Genomic DNA, 24,046 nt, shown 5'->3' on the forward strand with positions numbered 1-24,046 from the left:
ATCAAATGTACTCAGCTTGTCGAGGGTGAGCCTTGCTTTTCAGTTCCAAACGGACAAGAGTTTCCTTGCACTGCCCCCGGTACTGAGCAGTGTGATTAATGATACAGCACAGGAAATGGCTATGCAAATCTTTGCATCGATGTTCGCACTTTAAGAGGCATGTCCAATTAGTCTGAAGAAGGGTCTTGACCCGAAATGTCACCTATTCCTTTTCTCCAGAGATGCTGTCTGCCTGTCCTGCTGAGTTGCTCCAGCTTTTTGTGCCTATCTTCGGTTCAAACCAGCATCTGCAGTTCCTTCCTACACATCTCCAATTAGTTTAGTTTAGAGATACAGTGTGGAAACAGGCCCTTCGGCCCAACGAATCTGCATTGATCAGCGATCCCCATACATTAGCGCTATCCTGCACACGAGGGACAATTTACAATCTTCACCAAAGCCATTAACCTACAAAACCTGCACGTCGTTGGAGCATGGGAGAAAACCAGAGCACCCGGGGAAAACTCACGGAGGTGAAAAGGAGAATGTACAAGCACCATACAGATAGCACCTGTAATCAGGATCAAACCCAGGTCTCTGGGGCTGTAGGGCAGCAACTCTACCGCTGTGCCACTGTGCCCACTTTTCTTTCTTGGCTCTTAATCTGCATTGAGACCAGGTCTCGTGCCACGCAACTGCAGGATCGATCCCCGGCACCTCCATGGTGACAAACGTGGGCCGGGGAAGGAAGGGCAACATTGCATCGTTGGCGATGGCGGGGGTATGCAATCCTGCAGCGGCCACAATGCGAAGTTGCAGTCATGCAGTCACACAGCATTAAGGACTTGCACTTATTTCTGGGAATGCACAGATAGATGGGGACTGGTAGTTTTGCATTTACCACCCGCAAGTTGGACAGAACAGCCAAAGAAAATTATTGCTCTAGAAAGGGCAGGTGGGCCTCTCAGTTAACAAAAACAGTACAAAATACCTTGTATTCGAACAGGAAGCTCCTTCAGGTTAAAGACAAAATTCCCTTAAACATCTGTTTGGGTCTCGCTTCCAGCCTGCCAAGTATTCCAAAAAGGACTATCAACTAGAAACTCAATATTTACTTTCCAAAATATATTCCAAGATTTTCAATTTATTGCTTAATGGAACATATAATTACCCATGTGCTTGTTCAGGAACTCAAACCTCAAAGGCAAGCTGTCCTGCTCACAATGTGGGAGGGTGCAGTTATAGTCTAATGGAAACACAGGAGCAGAACAGGCCATTCAGCCCCTTGAGCTTGTACTGTCATTTGATGACACTGTGGCTAGGCCGGGTCTTGGCTCTGTTCACCTGCCATGGACTGTGGGATCAAACCCTGAAGCAGGCAAGGTGCTTTAGCAGGGAGAAGAGGCTGTATACAAGCCGTGGGTCAGTGGCTAGCACTCCTGCCTCCAGGTCAGAGGGTGATGAGTTCAAATCCCACTTCTGAGACCCACCACAAGGTCCATGCGAACGAACCTAAGGAACGCTGTGCGAGGGCAGGTCTTTCGGAGTTACTACCTTGGATTGAGGACTTAATATGAGGTCCAATCTGCTCTAACAGGTCACAGAACCATTTTCAGAAAGAACAGAGACGTTTCTACAGGGACTATGGCCTATGTTTACCCGCCTGTCAAAATTATTAGAAAGGATTATCTGATCACCACTAAGCAAGTGTTCACCATAATTTGCTGTGTGCAAATTAATCAGCTTCATTCAGTGTTCTCCAAAACACCATGTATCTAATGACTTTCTGATGTTGCCACCCCATAACTTAAAAAATGTTATCTCAAGACACAGGAGGCAAAACACAATGTGTCTAACTATCTTCTGAGTAAGTTGTTTACACCTATTTTAGTGACACATCAGGGTAAAACAAATGGGATCTCTGGGTTTTCTCCTCTCCCTGTTCTCAGTATCGTTGGGCCATTCAATCTACCATGTTAGATGAGTCACCATCAACCATAAGAATAAGGAGTAGGCCATTTAGGACTGAGGTGAGGAAAAACCTCTTCACACAGAGAGCTGTGAATCTGTGGAATTCTCTGCCATAGAAGGCAGTGGAGGCCAATTCACTGGATGTTTTCAATTTCAAATCTAACTAGATAGTTAAGATTTAGCTCTTAAGGCTGAAGGAATCAAGGGATTTGGGGAAAAAGCAGGAGCGTGGTACTGATTTTAGATGATCAGCCATGATCATATTGAATGGCGGTGCTGGCTCGAAGGGCCGAATGGCCCACTCCTGCATTCATGTTTCTATGTTTCAATATTTCTGTGTTTCTATGTTATTCCACCTGCTCATCTGCTCCCTACACACTCGAGGCAATGTTCAGAGTCCAATTAACCAATGGGTGTTTGATAGTTTTAGTTTTACTTGATAGTTTTATTTTTAGAGATACAGCATGGGAGCAGGCCCTTCGGCCACCGGGACCATGCCGACCATTGATCATCCGTTCCCATAGATCCGTGTTATCCCACTTTCCCGTCCACTCCCCGCACACAATGGGCAGCTTGGAGAAGCCAGCTAACCTACAAACCCGCACGTCTTTGGGATGTGGGAGGAAACCGGAGCGCCCGGAGAAAACGCATGCGGTCACAGCGAGAACGTGCAAACTCCACACAGACAGTACCCGAGGTCAGGATGAAACCTGGGCGAGGCAGCAGCTCCCCCAGCTGCGCCACTATCTCACATTAATCGGAAGATGAGAAGACTCCTGGTTCAAATCCCATTCTATGGATCTGAGCGCAGATCTAGATGGAAAGACCCTGCATAAAACACCAGTGCCAACCTGCCAAGAGGTGTCATCCTTCAGCTAACGTCACAAACTGAAGCTGTGACTCCTTCACCAGACGGTCATTAACAAAACGTCACTCATTTCCACGCTTCGCCTACACTTTAAGTAACATTTCTAAAACACTATTATTTGCCCGTTATCAGACTGCAGCCAGAAGGAACTTGCAGCGCGTAAATTGCCCGCTTCCTTTCCTGCAAGAAACAGGGTGCCCGCAAGTGTGGTACGGTGGCGCAGCGGTGGACTCACTGCCTTACAGCACCAGGGACCCAGGTTCAATCCTGACTACGGATGCTATCTGTACGGAGTTTGTACGTTCTCCCCGTCACCTGCGTGGGTTTTTCCCCAGGTGCTCCGGTTTCCTCCCACACTCCAAAGCAGCACAGGTTTTTTAGTTTAGTTGTTTGTTTACGGTAAAGATTGTTAATTGTCCCTAGTGTGTTGGACAGTGAACGGGGACCGCTGGTCGGCACGGGCTTGGTGGGCCGAAGGGCCTGTTTCCACGCTGTATCTCTAAACTAAACTAAGTTCGAAAATATTTCACCGACTTCAAAATGCTGGAGTAACTGAGCGGAACAGGCAGCGTCTCTGGAAGATGTGGGTAGGAAGTGCATTGGGATATTCTGGAAGGGAGAGGAATGCAATATCCTTTCCCTACGACAGCCCCAGTCAGTGCATTGACCAGAGCTGGTCACCAAGCATGGCTCAGTGCTCTATCATGGACCAGAGTATCTCAGCTCAGCCACGTCCACAGTACAGGTCAACGTAGGCCAGCCTGACTGTTGGAGCCCTGGGCAGGCGAGGAAGTGAGGGAGTTGGGGGGTTGGGGGGGTAGAAAGGGGGGTAAGTTCGAGGCAGTAGAAAGAGGAAAGGCTTTCTCACCTTTGGTTTTGAAGGCAAAGTTACAATAGTTGCAGGCGTATGGCCGAAGGTCTGTGTGTGTGCGGATGTGTTTCTTCAGCATGCTTGGTTTCTTGCAGCGAATTCCACATTCCTCGCACACATACTTTCCCCTTCCCCTCCCTCGCACATAAACATAATCTTCGTTGGACTTATACCTACAAAAACAATATACAAAAACACAGGAGTTAATGAAACTTCGAGGGTAAACTATATATAAAAAAAAAAGGTCTGATGACAAGGTGATGGAGAGGTGGGGGTTCGACAAGCATGGGGCTGCAAACAAGGGGCGCATTGAAAGGTCGGGATCTTTCGCAAGTGTTCCACTGCCAAAAGTGGAAATTAAGACAGCCGGGGACATTAAGGAATTCACAGCAGCGTAACACCTGCTTTCAAAACGATCTCGTGTTGGTTACATTAATACAGGATGCCCACAGCGCGCTGTTCAGCCCGTTCAATAATTAAAACAAGAACCCATAGCCGGCTCCGGGGCAGCATCCAAAGTAAACCCTCCGGCAGGACTCCCCTCCTCCCTGCAGAGTTCCACTTGCTTTAAAAATCAAATCAAACAAAAATGCAAACACTGGAAATCTGAAATGAAAACAGAGAGCGCTGGAGAGGTTCAGCGCGCCCAGCAGCGTCTGTGGAAAGGGAAACAAGAGTTTGGCATTTCAGGTCAATGCTTCCTCGTCAACGGTGGCACAGCGATAGCTTACAGCGAATGCAGCACCAGAGACCCGGGTTCGATCCCGACTACGGGTGCTGTCTGTACGGAGTTTGTACGTTCTCCCCGTGACCTGCATGTGTTTTGTCCGAGATCTTCAGTTCCCTCCCACACTCCAAAGAAGTACAGGTTTGTAGGTTAATTGGCTTGGTAAATGTAAAAATTGTCCCTAGTGGGTATAGGATAGTGTTAATGTGCGGGGATCGCTGATTGGCGCGGACCCGGTGGGCTGATAGGGCCTGTTTCCGCGCTGTATAATCTAAACTAAAGAATTAGGAATGTTTGAGCAAGTTTGGGGTCAGTGAGGATGGGGTGGAAGGGAGAGGAGGAGGAGGGACTGGAGGGTTGGTTCTAAAGAACGGAAGAATCAGAGGAATGGAGAAGCTCTGCAATAAAACAAAAGTACTTAAAATGTTGCACTTCAAGTCCCAGTTCCAAATGGCAAACATTATTTCCTTTGTCTTATTTGATGCCATTTAACCTATGGAGATGATCCAGAATCCTTTTTTTTAATTGAAGTCCTGACATGCTCTCTTCTATCAATTCCCCCTCCATTGCTTGGCTTTCACTGTTGGTGAGTGCCCTCTTGGAGAATGTGGCCTGATGCTCTTTTTGGATGGTGCTCGTAATCACACAGGACCCAAACACAACCCCCTTCCCCCTCCCAAACACAGCCTCTCTTTCCAACACCATCTCAACGACTGCAAACGCAAACCCCACACACACGCACACGGGGTGGCACTGTAGCACAGCTGTAGAGTTGCTGCCTTACAACACCGGAGACCCGGGTTCGATCCTGACTACGGGCACTGTCTGTATGGAGTTTGTATGTTCTGTTTTTGATCGCGTGGGTTTTCTCCAGTATCCTCCCACACTCCAAAGATATACAGGTTTATAGGTTAATTGGTTTGGCATAATTGTAAGCTGTCCCTCGTGTGTGTAGGGTAGTGTTAATATACAGGGATCACAAGTAGGCGCGGGCTCGTATCTCTACTGTATCTCTAAACTAAATTCAACTCGAAGATAGACACAAAATACTGTAGTAACTCAGCGGGACTGGCAGCATCGCTGGAGAGAAGGAATGGGGGACGTTTCGAGCCAAGACCCATTTTCAGACTCCAGACTGAAGAAGGGTCTCGACTCGAAACGTCACCCATTCCTTCACTGGCAAGTAATACGTTAACAAAGAGTTATTTGATGGTTGGATAGTGGCCCCTTCTCTCTTTCAGCCTCATTTCTTTTCTCCACCCCAGCCCTCGGTACAATCAGCCTGAACAAGGATCCCGACCCAAAACGTCACCTATCCATGTTCTCCAGAGATGCTGCCTGAGTCGCTGAGTTACTCCAGCACATAGAAACATAGAAAATAGGTGCAGGAGTAGGCCATTCGGCCCTTCAATATGATCATGGCTTATCATCCAACTCAGTATCCTGTACCTGCCTTCTCTCCATACCCCCTGATCCCTTTAGCCACAAGGGCCACATCTAACTCCCTCTTAAATATAGCCAATGAACTGGCCTCAACTACCTTCTGTGGCAGAGAATTCCAGAGATACACCACTCTCTGTGTGAAAAATGTTTTTGCTCATCTCGGTCCTAAAAGATTTCCCCCTTATCCTTAAACTGTGACCCCTTGTTCTGGACTTCTCCCAACATCGGGAACAATCTCCCTGCATCTAGCCTGTCCAACCACCTAAGAATTTTGTAAGTTTCTATAAGATCCCACCCCCCCTCAATCTTCTAAATTCTAGCGAGTGCAAACCGACACTTTGTGCCTTCTTCTGAAGACATATCAGACTGGCTTCGAAGAGCGCGGTGATTGCATGCAGGCTGAAGGGAAAGTTGTGAGCACACTAAACACAGGAGTTATTGTTTAAGAAGGAACTGCAGATGCTGGAAAATCAAAGGTACACAAAAATGCTGGAGAAACTCAGCGGGCACAGCAGCATCTATGGAGCGAAGTACTTCGTACTTCGCTCCATAGATGCTGCTGCACCCGCTGAGTTTCTCCAGCATTTTTGTGTACCCAGGAGTTATTGCACTGCTTTCTGTCACCAACCGCAGTGACGGTGAGGCATCCATCATTAGTTCACCAGCCTTGAACTAACGTGCCAGACACTAGATCAGCCTGCGATCTGGGTGCTGAGAACGCCATAAATCTGGTGCAAATGACAGTCTACACGATGCCAGCTTTGGGGCACTGTGCTTCCCTGCGTTTCACTGAGCTGCCTCTCTGCTCAGCAGAGTTTATTTTGTCCTTCTGCATCTCATAAACTTCAAAAAGTGCTCACACACACAGAAAAAGAGAATCTGTTTATTCAGACTCTGCTGCTGTTCTGCGATCCCACCACATGGCAAAAATGCACCAAATGACTCCGTTTTTTTTGTTGTTTGTTTAGTTTAGAGATACAGTGCAGAAACAGGCCCTTTTTGACCACCGAGTCCGCACTGACCAGCAATCCCTGCACACTAACATTGTCCTACAGACTAGGGACATTTCTAATTTTACCGAAGCCAATTAACCCTAAACATCTATGTCCTTGGTGTGTAGGAGGAAACCGGAGCACCTGGAGAAAACCCCCGCAGGTCCCGAGGGAGAACATGCAAACTCCATACAGCCAGCACCCGTAGTCAGGATCGAACACGGGTCTCTGGCGCTGTGAGGCAGCAACTCTACCGCTGCGCCACCGTGCCACCCCAACCCTTGGGGTCTACCCGTTAGTTACTGGCTCAAAACTAACGTGGGGGTACATCACTCCCAAATCCACCCAAAATAAAAAATCAACAGATGTGGGTAGTTAGGGGGGGAGGGTCTTTCAAGAGCCGAGAGTTTTTTTTTGTCAAACAGATGCACTGCCAATGAAACTAGTGAACGTTTCCCGTGAATCATTTTCCTCTTCATCATGTGGGACTTCTGGCTTTCAGCCGCAGTAATGTGGAGTAACCGTGGCCATCAATCTCCTTTCTTGAATGGGTTTGTGCTGTTCACAGATGTTGCCGCGGAGGCTATTTTTCACTTGGGTTACAGTTCTAATATTTTCATATCATTTGCATCCAGCAAATAAACGCTACGACACAAGGGCCTTTATTTGAGCTCTGGGCTGTACAAAGGGGTGTTACAGTACGACTCGCCATCTGTATCTGTGCTCAGTCTTTGAGCAGGCCAATTAGATATGCGGCGGCAGACAGCCACTGTTTTATCTGGCCATAGAGTGGGCATTGTCAACTGAGCAGTGAGCATTTTTAACATACTTCACCCCGAACCATTCTTTGAAGCTTCTCTGACCCTTCTTAAAGGGGAATTCTTATGGTGGGGGATTTAAGAATATTAATTGCTGAGGTTTCGAGTTTAGAGAGACAGCGCGGAAGCGGATCACGCCATACACTGAGGAAGGGTCTCGACCCGAGATGTCACCTGCTCCTTCTATCCAGAGATGCCACCTGTCCCGCTGAGTTACTCCAGCATTTTGTGTCTATCTTCACTATTACTATCCTACACACTGGGGACAATTTACGACCTTTACCAAAGCCAATTAAGCTACAAAACTGCACGTCTTTGGAGTGTGGGAAGGAATCTGGAGAAAACCCACTCGGTCACAGGGAGAATGTACAAACTCTGTACAGACAGCGCCCGTAGTCAGGATCGAATCTGAGTCTCTGGCTCTGTAAGGCAGCAACTCTACCACTGTGCCACCGTGCCACCCTATTTACATATGTGTATTTCTTATAAAGGGGCAGGATAAGATGACATCGAGTGTATTAAATGCTGTTTCAAAATCCTTTAAACTGCAGATGCTGGTTTACACAACAGGGCACAAAGTGCTGGGGTAACTCAACAGGTCAGGCAGCATCTCTGGAGAACATAATAGTTGATTAGTCTGACGAAGGGCCCAGATCCGAAACTTCACCTATCCATGTTCGCCAGAGGTGGTGTCTGACCCGTTGAATTTCTCCAGCATTTTGTGTCCTTTTTAAAAATTAATTTGTCGAATCTGTTTCTTCATTTGAGTGACTTTCAATTCCATAGGCCTTCACAATTCCCCTCTGCCTGCCCAGGTGGCGGATATTCATTGTAAAGCAAAAGGTCATGGACCCCCTGATAGTGACATGGAACTGATGTTTGGTACTGATGTTGGGCGGCACAGACTCGGTGGGCCAAAGGTCCTGTATCCAAGATGTATCTGTAAAGTCTATATTCCAAAGTCTTTCAAATGCTGTTCTTGCACCTGCCTCAACTGGCAGCTCCTTCCACATACCCACCACAACTCACAAGAATGAAAACGTTGCCCCTCAGATGCCTCTTAAATCTTTCAACGTTCAGCATAAACCTATGCACAAGTCTTGCGAAGCACCAACGATTTGCCATGATTAGCTACATTACTGTGTTGGAAAGATATTTCATTGGGTGCCAACCACTCTACAATGTCCTAAGTTAATAAAAAGGTGCTATAAATATCCCAAGTTATTTGATACCAAACTATTAAGTGGTTAGACTCAACAACCCTGGCATATGGTTAATGCAACCTCACAATCCAAAGGAGAAAACCAGAGCTGGCGGAACTACAGCCAGACATAGAAACCATGCCTACAAAACAACTCAAGTTTGGTCGAATCACAATCGTTCTCTGAATGTTAAATATACAAGAAGAACAGGAATTGTTACAAGGAAATGTAACTGCACAGTGGCACAGCGGTAGAGTTGCTGCCTTACCACGCCAGAGACCCAGATTTGATCCTGACTATGGGTGCTGTCAGTACGGAGTTTGTACATTCTCCCTGTTTTCTTTGGGTGCTCCGGTTTCCTCCCACACTCCAAAGACGTGCAGGTTTGTAGGTTGTGTGTAGGAAGGAACTGCAGATGCTAGTTTACACCAAAGATAGACGCAAAATGCTGGAGTAACTCAGCGGGTCAGAAAGCATCTATGGATAGAAAGAACGGGTGACGTTTTGGGTCGAGACCCTTCTTCAGACTGAAGAAGGGTCTCGTCCAGAAATGCCACCCATTCCTTCTGTGCAGAGATGTTGTATGTCCTGCTGAGTTACACCAGCAATTTGTGTCTATTTTCAGGTTTGCAGGTGAATTGGCTTCCGTAAATTGTCCCTAGTGTGTGCAGGACATAGAACTAATAAATGGGTGATCATTGGTCCATGTGGACTTGCTGGGCCGAAGGGCCTGTTTCCACGCTAAAAGGGGAGACCCTTCTTCAGACTGTGCTGACGTTTTGGGTCGAGACTACTCTTCAGACCAAAGAAGGATCTCGACCCAAAACGTCGCCCATTCCTTCTCTCCAGAGATGCTGCCTGTCCGGCTGAGTTACTCCAGCATTGTGTGTCTGCCTGACATTATTTAGATAGTGATTTCAATACCAAAGAGTGGCCACATCATCATTTCCCAGTGGATAGTGAGCTAGTGCTACTTGCCTGCTCATACCTCGCTCAGACAAGGAGAGCATGTGAGGAGTTGGCTGTAGCTTGATCAAAGAAGTGGGTTTGAAGGAGAATCTTGTTGGACAAGGGGAAAGTGCAGGGAATTAGGATGGGAACATCAGTGTGTGGAGCCTTGGCTGCTGAGTGTCAAACATGGGACAAACAGAAGAGGGGGATTGATGCCCTGATTAATGTATATGGAACTCTCTGGGATGGTTTGCTGTAGTGGCAGAGATAGGAGGATTTCAGTAGAACAGTTGAATTTTAGCCAGCATATATTGGGAGAAGGGGAAAATTGGCAAAGGTTGAATGATTTGCTGTGGGTTGAACCTGGGTCGTGGGACATTTGGAAGGCCTCAGCTCTACAAAGCAGGGTGATAGCCCAAACGTTGGAAGGCTGAGGCGGGCAGAGCTGGAGGAGGCTAAAGCGAAGGACAAGTGGCGGCGCGGCAGTAGAGTTGCTGCATTGCCCGGGTTCGATCCTGACTACGGGTTCTGTCTGTACGGAGTTTTTACGTTCTCCCCGTGACCACGTGGGTTTTCTCCAAGATCTTCCGCTTCCTCCCACAGTCCAAAGACGTACAGGTTTGCAAGTTAATTGGCTTGGTGTAATTGTTTTTAGTGTGTAGGATAGTGTTAATGTGTGGGGATCGCTGGTCAGAGCAGAATCGGTGGACCAAGGGGCCTGTTTTCGCGCTGTATCTATAAACTAAATTAAACTAAACATGAAAGTGGTGACAGAAGCAGACAGGGTAATGAAGGATGTGTTAGGTGTGCTTACCTTCAATGGTCAGGGTATCGAGTACAGCAGTTGAGACGCCATGTTAACATGTACATGACGTTGGTAAGGCCACATGTGGAGTACTGTGCACAGTTGTGCTCGCCCTGCTATAGGAAACATGCCATTAAAGGGCGCAAAAAAGACTTACGAAGATTTTATCAGGTCTGGATGTTTTAACTAAGAAGGAGAGGATGGATAGGCAGTGCCTACTTTCCACTGGAGCGGTGGAGGCTGAGGGACGATCTTTTACAAGTATATAAAACCAGGAGTGACATAGATAAAGTGAATATCTATTTTTTCTCCCTAGGGCAGGAGAGTCTTAAACCAGGAGGGTAATATTTAAAAGGGACCCGCAAGACAACTTCTTTGCTCAAAGGATGGTGCATGTATGGATCGAGCTGCCAGAGGAAGCAATAGGGGTGGATACAATTATGACATTTAAAAGACACCTGGGCGGGTACATGGACAGGAAAGGTATGGAGTATTATGGGCCAGACGCAGGCAAGTGGGACTAGCTAAATTAGGCAACTGGGTTGCCATGGACGAGTTGGGCTGAAGGGCCTGTTTCCATGTTGTGTAACTCTGACTCGGTGGTCAGAAGATAATCTTGGCTAGCATAATCTCGTTTTATCTGTAGTGGTGGTGGTGGTGGGGGAATAGAGGCAAGAAAATGATGGATAGTTCATAAGTTATAGGAGCAGAACCAGGCCATCAAGTCTAAACCATTCAATCATAGTTGATCTATCTCTCCTTCTCAACCCCTTTCTCCTGTGTTATTTCCATAACCCCCGACACCCGCACTAATCAAGATAGGGGTCACATTCCTTTTGGATGGGAAGAAATTAAACACCTTTCATCGCTAATGCTTACATTAAAAACAACATTGATCAACGTATACTTTTTGTAATCTCTACCATCTGAATGAAAAAACATTGGGTTGCTTCTCCGAGGCCACAAAACTAACCCTGTTTAAATCATGTACTGATTGCAGTTGGCAATGTGAACTGGTTGCTAATTTGAAAGGGCTCTCCATTTAGTTCCACTTCCCACACCTTTCCCAAAGTCCTGAACATTTCTACTCTTTGAAAGTCATTGATGTATTTGATGTCACCATCCCCATGGCCAGCATGTTTCCAAATGCTATAATAGGATCTAATCCTGCAACCACTACAGGTGCTGTCTGTGTGGAGTTTGTACGCACTCCCTGTAACCACGTGGGTTTTCTCTGGGTGCTCCCGTTTCCTCCCACATTCCAAAGACCAACATGTTTGTAGGTTAGACAAAAGTGCTGGAGAAACTCAGCGGGTGCGGCAGCATCAATGGAGCGAAGGAAATAGGTAACGTTTCGGGCCGAAACGTTGCCTATTTCCTTCGTTCCATAGATGCTGCCGCACCCGCTGAGTTTCTCCAGCACTTTTGTCTACCTTCAATTTTTCAGCATCTGCAGTTCCTTCTTGAACATGTTTTGGAGGTTAATTGTGTAGGTAGGAACTGCAGATAGACCGAAGATAGACACAAAGTTCTGAAGTAACTCAGCGGGACAGGCCACATCTCTGGAGATGTTTCCAGGGTGACGTTTCAGGTCGAGACCCTTCATCAGACTCGATTGTAATTAGCTTCTGTAAATCGCTCCAAGTGTGCAGGTTATAAAAAAAGGGATAACAGAGAATTAGTGTACGGGTGATTGATGTTTGCCGTAGACTCGGTGGGCTGAGAAGCCTGTTTCCACGCTGTATCTCTGAACTAAACCAGGTCCTATGATCAGCAGAGAAATAATTTACCCATTAAGACTATTTTAGATGCTGTCTGCTGAACAGAAGTTTCCAACTGAAACTACGTATTCTTCTTGAATGGTTCCAACGAGGGATTATCGGGCAGTTGAGGGACAGTACCTCCAAAACGCAACACTCCTTTGGTATAAGCTTATAATGTTGCAAAGCCTAATCATTAGCTCCAAGCCCAAGAGCTGAAATCAAAATTAATTAAATAACCAGGAGATAGTTGAGGCAGGCACTATCACAACGTTTCATAAACAATTAGACAGGTACATGGACAGGACGGGTTTGGAAGGATATGGGCCAAAAGCAGGCATGGGACTCGTGTAGCTAGAACATATTGGCCAGTGTGGGCAAGTTGGGCCAAAGGGCTTGTTTCCACACTGTATGACCCACTGTATGACTCTATGAATCTATAACCATGGTGCATACACACGTTTGTTTATGAACCTTCCGCCCTGCTTCAACTGAGTTCTGGTGGCACATGGAACTGCAGATGCTGGAAACTTGAGCAAAACAAAGTGCTGGAGGAACTCAGCGGGTCAGACAGCTTCTGGGGAGGTGATGTTTCAGGTCGGACCTTCACACTGATGGAGCATGGGGGGAAAAGCTGGAAAAGATAGTTTTCCGCTCTTTGTACGTATTTACCAATACTATAAATGCATCAAGGTTATTTTGATCTACAACCTCCTGTGATAATAAGTTCCATCTTACCAAACAGTTTTTTCCTCAATACCTCATTGGATTTCTTGGTACCCACCTTACTTCTGCTCCAGTCCAAAGGAGAAATGCTGTCTCTATTTTTATTCTGGCACATTCTCAAATGACCTGCTGCCCTCAGCCTTCTTTGCCTTTCCTAAGTTACATCAATGCCCACTACAATGGCTGATAGTAGAGCACTCTTCATCCAATTCTCTCAGGACTTCTCACTCACCATAAAATGACTGTGTTTCTCGTGTTTGCAGCAAATTTAGATTATTCCAATTCAACTTGTAGCTTCTTAATGTGAAGAGAAATCACACCCTGAAAAGATAATATGGTTCAAGAACCATATCATCATCAAAGACACACACCACCCTGGCCACGCTCTCATTTCACTCCTGCCATTGGGAAACATAGAGAAATTAGGTGCAGGAGTAGGCCATTCGGCCCTTCGAGCCTGCACCGCCATTCAATATGATCATGGCTGATCATCCAACTCGGTATCCCGTACCTGCCTTCTCTCCATACCCTCTGATCCCCTTAGCCACAAGGGCCACATCTAACTCCCTCTTAAATATAGCCAATGAACTGGCCTCAACTACCCTCTGTGGCAGAGAGTTCCAGAGATTCAAAAAGGTTTTTCTCATCTCGGTTTTAAAGGATTTCCCCCTTACCCGTAAGCTGTGACCCCTTGTCATGGACTTCCCCAACATTGGGAACAATCTTCCTGCATCTAGCCTGTCCAACCCCTTAAGAATTTTGTAAGTTTCTATAAAATCCTAAATTCTAGAGAGTATATACCAAGTCTATCCAGTCTTTCTTCATAAGACAGTCCTGACATCCCAGGAATCAGTCTGGTGAACCTTCTCTGCAATCCCTCCATGGCAATAATGTCCTTCCTCAGATTTGGAGACCAAAACTGTACGCAATACTCCAGGTGTGGTCTCACCAAGACCCTGCACAACTGCAGTAGAACCTCCCTGCTCCTATACTCAAATCCTTTTGCTATGAAAGCTAACATACCATTTGCTTTCTTCACTGCCTGCTGCACCTGCATGCCTACTTTCAATGACTGGTGTACCATGACACCCAGGTCTCGTTGCATCTCCGCTTTTCCTAATCGGCCACCATTTAGATAATAGTCTGCTTTCCTGTTTTTGCCACCAAAATGGATCTGCCAAACAATTGCCCACTCACCCAGCCTATCCAAGTCACCTTGCAGTCTCCTAGCCTCCTCCTCACAGCTAACACTGCCCCCCAGCTTAGTGTCATCCGCAAACTTGGAGACATTGCCTTCAATTCCCTCATCCAGATCATTAATATATATTGTAAATAGCTGGGGTCCCAGCACTGAGCCTTGAGGTACCCCACTAGTCACTGCCCGCCATTGTGAAAAGGACCCGTTTACTCCTACTCTTTGCTTCCTGTTTGCCAGCCAGTTCTCTATCCACATCAATACTGAACCCCCAATGCCGTGTGCTTTAAGTTTGTATACTAATCTCTTATGTGGGACCTTGTCGAAAGCCTTCTGGAAGTCCAGATACACCACATCCACTGGTTCTCCCCTATCCACGCTACTAGTTACATCCTCGAAAAATTCTGTCAGATTCATCAGACATGATTTAACTTTCATAAATCCATGCTGACTTTGTCCAATGATTTCACCACTTTCCAAATGTGCTGCTATCCCATTTTTAATAACTGACTCTAGCAGTTTCCCCACTACCGATGTTAGACTAACTGGTCTGTAATTCCCCGTTTTCTCTCTCCCTCCCTTCTTAAAAAGTGGGGTTACATTTGCTACCCGCCAATCCATTATTACTAATGCATCCACTATTTCTGGAGCTACTTCCTTAAGTACTCTGGGATGCAGCCTATCTGGCCCTGGGGATTTATCGGCCTTTAATCCATTCAATTTACCCAACACCACTTCCCGGCTAACCTGGATTTCACTCAATTCCTCCAACTCCTTTGACCCGCGGTCCCCCTGCTATTTCCAGCAGATTATTTATGTCTTCCCTAGTGAAGACGGAACCAAAGTAGTTATTCAATTGGTCTGCCATATCCTTGTTCCCCATGATCAACTCACCTGTTTCTGACTCCAAGGGACCTACATTTCTTTTAACTAATCTCTTTCTTTTCACATATCTATAAAAACTTCAGTTTTTATGTTCCCTGCCAGTTTTCTTTCATAATCTATTTTTTCTTTCCTAATTAAGCCCTTTGTCCTCCTCTGCTGGTCTCTGAATTTCTCCCAGTCCTCTGGTATGCTGCTTTTTCTGGCTAATTTGTACGCATCATCCTTCGCTTTGATACTATCCCTGATTTCCCTTGTTATCCACAGATGCACTACCTTCCCCGATTTATTCTTTTGCCAAACTGGGATGAACAATTTTGTAGTTTATCTATGCAGTCTTTAAATGTCTTCCATCGCATATCCACCGTCAACCCTTTTAGAATTAATTGCCAGTCAATCTGGCAATCTGGCAATTGCCTGGCAATCTGGGAAGATGATAAACTGTAACATTCAGGTTCAACAACAGCTTCTTCTCTGCAGCCACTAGGCTATTAAACACTACAGCTTGAAAACAACTCTGAAACCTAACTCTGAACTACCTTTTGACTCTGCATAGAGCATTGGTTTGTGTCTCTGCATTGTGTGTATATATATATATTATATACCTTATTATATATATCTATCTAATCTATGTGTGTGTATGTGTGTGTGTATGTATATATAAAATATATATATATACACACACACACACACAAAATATATATATATATATATATATATATATACATGTTTGTGTGTGTGTGTGTGTGTGTGTGTGATGTATGTGTATATCATGCATACATATATATATATTATATATACACACACAATAAAATAAAAAATTATATATTTATATATTCATTTAAAACTTTTCTTCCATTTATTATAATGTTTATAGAGTACCATGTTTACATATTCTGTTGTGCTGCTGCAAGTAAGAATTTGATTGTTCTGTTTGGGACATAGGACAATAAAACACTCTTGACTCTTAAGGACCATAGATGCTGCTGCACCCGCTGAGTTTCTCCAGCAATTTTGTGTACCTAGACTCTTAAGGACCTCTACATTATTTAGAGTATTGGAAAGAAAGGCTCCAACATTAACCCTGGAGCTCAGTTTCCAACCTAAACATTAAGCATTCAACTTATTTTACAGTGAAAGCTTGAAGAGATTTCAATTCTTCAAGGAGTTACAACAAAAAACAGGAGAAAGTAGGTGAAGATGTTTGTCAAAGGTGCCAACTTGTAATACGTTTAACTGGTATGTTTACAGGAACAACCCTGTGGTTCTGTTTTAGGTGTTTTCCGCTTGTTGAACTGAGAAACAGTTGCCACACCTGTAACTGTCGATGAAGTACCAGATTGTTTGAAAAACTGTTTATCCTTAAAGAATATATATATTTGAATAGTACAGCACAGAGGACAATTAAACCTATTGTGCATGTACTAACTCTTTCAGGGAGCAAACCAATTTGTTCTGCTCTACATTAATTTGCCTTAGTCCTGCATATTAAGTATCCCACCTCAAGCATTCACCCAGGTCCCTTTTATCTGAGGCACATGGGATGCTTGGCCACGCATGAAATAATGAGCTGGGATGTTTACATTATAGTTTTATAAAATGGGTTAGGAAACAAAAAGACACAACTCAGGTCAGGCAGCATCGCTGGAGAACATGGATAGGTGATGTTTCTGATCAGAACCTGTTGAGCTTAGTTTAGTTTAGAGATACATCGTGGAAACAGCCCATCAAGTCCATGCTGACCAGTGATCACCCCGTTACACTAGCACTATCCAACACACTAGGACTATCCAACACACTAGGGACAATTTACAATTTTACCAAAGCCAATTAACCTACAAACCTGTAGGTTATATGGAGATGCTGGAAAGACAGGGTTTGTTTTCCCTTGGGTATGGGGGCAAACGACCTGATAAGATTAGGAAGACGGCAAAGCAATGGAGCTGCTGCCTTACAGCGGCAGAGACCTGGGTTGGATCCTGACTACAAATTATGCCCGTGACTGTGTGGGTTTTCTCCGGGCGCTCCAAATTCCTCCCACACTCCAAAGATGTAGAGGTTTATGGGTTAATTTAGCTTCTGTAAATTGTAAATTATCCACGGTGTGTAGGGTAGCATTAGTGTACCAGTATCGCTGGGCAGAGTGGACTCGAGGGGCCTGCTTCCGTGCTGTGTCTCCAAACTAAACTTTCTCTACCATATTCTCCTTGCTCCAAATAATTAAATTTACACCAGTTGGGGACGATAGTGGTCATTTTTCAGATGGTCGCAATGCATAGTTCAGAATACTAGCGTGCGGAGATGGGAAAGGGTTGCAGGGACGGTGTGGAAGATTACAGACCCTTGCCCAATCTGTATATTCCAAGAAATGCCGTAGTTTTAAGGCTTGCTTTCAGATAGACCCTCGGGAATCTCCACATGTTCAGGCTGTAAATGTGGAATGCTCTTAAACAAACTCTCACTGTAAGGCCATCTGCAAGCAATCATATCCGACCTAAAGACTGCACACTTTTAAGAGAAAGCAGTAACACTGCACACAACACATTCCACGTGGTCTGTGGAGTAACAATCTTGCCAGCAATTAATAAAGCTTCTTTGTGGAGCAGAGCTCAGTGCTCTCATTCTGTGTTCCTTAATTACGCTGTAGCCACAGCAGAGTCACCTCCGCTCGGGAAGAGACCCAGCCAAAAGTCTGGTGTTTGACATCCCTCCTGAATCCCACAATAAATTATTACATTCGCGCAAATCTGAAGTGCTTGGCTCTGTGGAACATAGATGCCACTGCAATTCTTCCTACCTGCCGTTTAATTATTAATTTAATTTGGGCGGTATGGTGGCGCAGCGGTTGAGTTGCTGCCTTACAGTGCTTAGAGTATAAGAGACCCAGGTTCGATCCCGACTACGGGTGCTGTCTGTACGTTCTCCCCGTGACCTGCCTGGATTTTCTCCGAGATCTTCAGTTTCCTCCCAGACTCCAAAGGTTTGTAGGTTAATTGGCTTGGTATAAATGTAAAGACTGTCACTCATAGTGTTAATGAGTGTGTGGGATAGTGTTATTATGCGGGAATCTAAATCTAAACTACTTGCTTCAACGAAAGAACATTTATTAATATTAAGCACAATTAAAGATAAAGTCATAGTCATACGGCGGGGATACAGGCCCTGCCGCCCAACTTGCTCTCACAAAGAAGGGTCTCGACCCAAAACATCACCCATTCCTTCTCTCCAGAGATGCTGCCTGTCCTGCTTAGTTACTCCAGCTTTTTGTGACAGTCTTCAGTTTAAACCAGCATCTGCAGTTCCTTCTTACACATGTTCCATCTACACAGGTCCCACCTGCCTGCATTTGACCCATATCACTCTAAACCTGTCCTATCCATGTACCTGTCTAATTTTTTCTTAAACGTTGCAATAGTCCCTGCCTCAACTACCCCTAAGGGGACAAGGAGAACCTTATCTGCTGTTGCTTATCCTTCAGACAGCTCCAAAGTGTTATCGTCTGAAGCTGGGCTGCCTCATCATGCTAAAGTGTTTCTAAACACGCATCTAGGAAGCACGCAATGACCATGAGGCTTGCACGGACTAGTTTATTGACATAATGGGATCGAGCAGGTGCCTTCATAGTCTCATAATATAGAGCTATTTATAAAACTTACCAGGGATTACTCTGAAGCAGGAATGTTGTCACTGAATTTACCACAGTTTAGTTTAGTTTAGAGATACAGCATGGAAACAGGCTCTGACAAATCTTTTTACGAGACCAAATATGTAACTGTCCTCAAAACAGTCTGTGTAGACTTTACTTTAGAGACTTTAGAGATACAACGTTGAAACAGGCGCTTCAGCCCAGAGTCTGCGTTGACCAGCGATCGCCCTGTGCACTAACACGATTCAACACACTAGGGACAAATTACAATTTTACCAAAGTAAATTACCTGTATGTCTTTGGATTGTGGGAGGAAACTAAAACACCCAGAGAAAACCCACGCAGTTACAGGGGGAACATATAAACTCTGTACCGACAGCACCCATAGTCAGGATCGAACCTGGGTGTCTGTCTGTAAGGCAGACCAGTGCCAGCTGGCTATTGCAGTCAACTCTACCAAAACTTCTAGCCAGACCAGTGGCTTATTGAGTTTTCAGTCACACAAAAAGGGAGAAACTCAGCGGGTGCAACAGCACACCAAAACAACGTTTCGGCTAGGCAGTCAATCCTTCGCTCCAGATGCTGCTGCACCCGCTTTTCTCCACTGAGGAACCTTCGACGATGTATTTTAGATTTCAGATGCACTTTCATTCAGATGGACATTATACCCAGATATACCCATTGTAAGGAAGAACAGGGGCGTGATGCCACAGTGCTACTATGCCACTGTCAAGCCCTTGAATAAACCACACACAGCTTGTTTGAGAATCTCACTTTTCACAGGTATAATGACGCACACTCTGCAAATGGGTTTCATTAAAAGTTAAGAACTTACTGAACACTTTGTGTCTCGGAAACAAGGGTGGCATCACACATTGACTGGAACTGGGGGCAGAGAACAAACGGGGGCCTTGGGGCTGCAATTGTACTGAGGCAATGAATCAGCTGTCGGCGTGCATCTTTTGCTCTTACTCACAAAAACATCAATCCGTGGGAGTACGCCTTCAGCGGACAGTCCCAGTTAGCTCACGATTTACCTCATTTCAGCCCCCGGGGGAAATTAACGGAGGTAAAGACAGAATGCTGATAAGAGTGATAGCCCCTTGCCAAGGAATGAGTTTACTTCGCTATCCCCTGCTTCTCAATGACTGAGCATTGCTCGAAAAAGATGATTCTCGGTGTGAAGTTGGAGACCACACGTCACAGATCAAAATGTAATAGTCTTCAAATCCTACTCAGGATACATCTAATGCAAATTCAGCCAAACCTGGTGACTGCAAAATGCCAAAGCCCCATCTAACCAAGCTTCAGTTAATGCCTCTTAAACTCTGCTGATGTCAACCCCAGCAAGATAAGAGGCAACTATCTTTCTAATCAAACATTGGCATTAAATGTCTACTTTATGCTACAAGATTATCGTCAATGATGAGCTGCAAGATAATGTTCATAAGTCAAAGGAGCAGGTGCATTTGATAGATGTTCATTCATAATTCAATCAAAGGCTGATCAGGTCTCTCTCAACCCCATTTGCCCCTTCTCCCCAGAGTCCAGTCATTCATCAATACCGCCATTCAATACCTAGCTGTCATGGCCATTGTTCGCATATCTTTCTCTATCCATATAACCATATAACAATTCGCCTGCCCATCTCGGCCCTACATAACAAATCCCCTTGACACCTGCACTACCAATCAAGCAAGTGTTGAACCTGCCTCCACCATCTCCATTCCTTCTCTGCGTAAAAATCCCCCTCATATTACCCCTAAACTGTCCCTTAATTCTAGTCATGTCCTCTTGTTCGCATCTTATCAACTCTGTCGTTTGCACATCTTTCTAAAGACCCCCAAGCTAACAATGGCGCTCATCAGAATGGACCTAACTTATTCAACCATCTCTGTATAGTTGTTGAAACCCAGGCCTCTTAAATCTCCTCTGTACTCTCTCTATTTTGTGTTTTAATACCAAAATTGTCACTTCTAAAAAACGCCTTATCCCTGTCTTTGCACATCTCCGGCTAACAATGGGCCTTTGATACACCCATATAAGAGGTCGACTTTTTTTACTTCTCTTTTTTGGCCTTTGATTGCTTTATTTACTTTCTTTTTTTGATTGCTTTATTGCGTGGTTATTATTTTTACTCATGTTTTATGTCTTTTAATTTATTGTTGTATTTTGCGCTTTATGTGAGCTGTTATGTTGTCTGTTTATGACGTCTTGTTTATTCCACTGTACAGCACTTTGTTCAACATTGGTTGTCTTAAAGTGCTTAACAAATAAAGTTGGATTGGATTGGATTGGAAGGCATCTGTTGCTGGCCCTGTTTTGTTCCGGCCTTCTCCATCATTGCGTCTGAAGAAGGGATCCGACCCAAAACATCACCTGTTCCTTTTCTCCAGAGATATTGCCTGACCACCTGAGTTACTCCAGCAATTTGTGTCCACCTTTGGTATAAATCAGCATCTGCAGCTCCTTTCTACTCAATTCTGTTAATGTTTCAATTGAGTCAATTTGCAAGGGAGATCATAACAGGCAGTTAAGACTAAAACATTCATAATAAACGGGCAGCACAGTAGCACAGCTAGCTGGTAGAGCCACTTGTCTTGTCATCTTGTCCGGGAACATTACCATCTGGTTTGGGAATTGCTCTGCCAAGGACAAGCAGGCTCTGCAGAGAGTAGTGCGTTCGGCCAAACGCACTATGGGAACTTCACTCGCCCCCCTGCAGGAACTATACAACAGGAGGTGCAACTCCAGAGCAAATAAAATCATGGGAGACCCCTTCCACCCCTGCAACGGACTGTTCCAGCTGCTACGGTCAGGCAAACGCCTCCGTTGCCATGCGGTGAGAACGGAGAGGTTGAGAAGGAGTTTCTTCCCAGAGGCAATTCGGACTGTAAACGCCTATCTCACCAGGGACTAACTCTACTGAATGTTTTTCCTTCCATTATTTATTATGTAAAAGAATATGTGTGTTATGATTGTGTTTATAATTTGTTTGGTTGTTTTGTTGTTTGTCTTTTGCACAAAAGTCCGCGAGCATTGCCACTTTCATTTCACTGCACATCTCGTATGTGTATGTGACAAATAAACTTGACTTGACTTGTCTCACAGAGCTAGAGACCCGGGTTCAATCCCTACTTTGGGTGCTGTCTGTGTGGAATTTGCATGTTGTTCCTCTGACTGTGTGGGCTTCCTCCAGGCACTTCCGTTTCTTCACACATCCCAAAGACGTGCGTGTTAGTAGGTTAACTGGCAGCCGTAAAGTGCCCCCAGTGTGTAGGGAAGTGGATGAAAAATAACTTTAAACTAGCGTGAACGGGTGATTGGTGAGAATCAGTGGGCCCATGTTGTATAACTCTAAGCACCTAAATCCAAAAGAAAATTCAATTGGATTCTTATTTCTGCAGTGACTGCCTAAAGCAGAGAACTCACTATCAAATGGAGGTTTGAGGAGCTATCAAAGAGAAAATACATCCATGATATTCAAGGCAAAACTGGATTGGTAGATGAGGCCAAAAGAAATAGAAGGACATGCTGAGATTATATAAATAGGAGTGGATTTAAGCATTAAAACAAGCATGGACTAGTCATGCTAAAATAACCTTTCCACGCTGTAAAGTTTTATGTAATGAAAGTTCTAGTTTGTGTAAGCCATTGAAGCCACCAAAGCACTTTGGCTAACGAGAGTTGTTTTTTTAAATGTGCTATATAAATAAAAGTGACTTGATTTGAATTCATAGATCATGTCGCAATCTTTTACCGGAGAGAAGATCAAAGACAGCAGAGTCTGAACCACCCACCCTGTTTCCCACCAAGTCGTATGCCATCCTGACCTGAAATATGACAGGGTAGGATGAGGACACAGTCACTGCAGATGCTGGTTTACAAAAAAAAAGACACAATGTGCTGGAGTAACTCAGTGCGTCAGGCAACATCTCTGGACGTTTCGGGATGGGATCCTTCCTCAGACAGAATGAGGGTCCTGACCCAAATTGTCATCTGTCCATGTTCATGTTTGCCAAAGATGCTGCCTGACCTGCTGAGTTACTCCTGAACTGTATCGCCCTTCTTTCATCATCGTCACAACTAAATCGTAGAACCTTACAAGGAGGGACTGCAGCTGTTCCAGGTGGGTGTTAGCCACCATCACCTCTCATATTTGGAGTTGTTTAGTTTATTGTCACGTGTACCGAGGTACAGTGAAAAGCTTTAGCTGCGTGCTAACCAGTCACCAGAAAGACAATACATGGCTACAATCAAGTAGTCCACAGTGTACAGATACAGGATAAAGGGAATAAGGTGAATAACGTTTAGTGCAAGACAAAGCCAGTAAAGTCTGATCAAAGATAGTCCGAGGGTCTCCAATGAGGTAGATTGTGGTTCAGGTCTGCTGTCTAGTTGTGGTAGGATGGTCCAGTTGTCTGAAACTGTCCCTGAATCTGGAGATGTGAGTTTTCACAATTCTATACCTTTTGCCCGATGGGAGAGCAAGTAGGAATGGACAATGAATAGACATTAAATAGTGGAGTAACTCAGCAGGACAGGCAAAATCTCTGGATCGAAGAGTCACCTGATGAGTTATACCAACATTTTGTGTCAACCCCCATTCCTTCTATCCAAAGATGCTGCCTGTCCTGCCAAGTTACTCCAACATTTTGTGTCTATCCTTGGTGTAAACCAGCATCTGCAGTTCCTTCATACACACAGACAATGAATGTTGACTTTGTCACCCATGCCCAGAACAAGAGGGGAAATTGATAAATACTGAGGGGGGCGGGGGAGAAAATCAGTGCCTACAGATCTTATCAGCAGGCATTGTGCCCCACTTCTGGTTTAACAGAGTGCATTTCAAATGGTCATCCCTGTAGTCTTCACATTGAAGGTGGCAAATATAGCAATGGGATGAGTATCCTGTTGACACTTTAAGCGGCAGCTTTGTACCAGTTATCGCGTTAGCAGCGATTCACATTGGCCGTCTATATCACCTGCATCTACATCCAGCATTACACTTCCTTGAGCAAAATAAATATTGATCTTCAAAACATCTCCAGTTACCATCAGAGGCACTAAAATGCACTTCAAATACTAAGAAATCTGGCTTTCTACTGGATAATCACACCATTATTAAAGTCAATATTTGAAATTATATGTCATGACACGAGCTCCAGCCACTGAAACACTGAATCAACTTGGCACATAAAAGATAGAAC

General features: G+C 44.9%; 1 protein-coding gene across 2 annotated transcripts in view; it reads right to left on the reverse strand.

Annotated features, from left to right (window-relative positions):
• The window catches only part of LOC129709863 (transcription factor HIVEP3), a 269,420-nt gene that overhangs the window by 17,326 nt on the left and 228,048 nt on the right, over nucleotides 1–24,046 (reverse strand). For both annotated transcript variants that reach the window (XM_055656495.1, XM_055656496.1), the window contains one exon: nucleotides 3,687–3,862. In XM_055656495.1, coding sequence (XP_055512470.1) covers nucleotides 3,687–3,862 — 176 coding nt within the window. The remainder of the gene's footprint in view (nucleotides 1–3,686; nucleotides 3,863–24,046) is intronic.

This window comes from Leucoraja erinacea, chromosome 26, assembly GCF_028641065.1.
Source record: "Leucoraja erinacea ecotype New England chromosome 26, Leri_hhj_1, whole genome shotgun sequence".
Lineage (NCBI taxonomy): Eukaryota > Metazoa > Chordata > Chondrichthyes > Rajiformes > Rajidae > Leucoraja > Leucoraja erinaceus.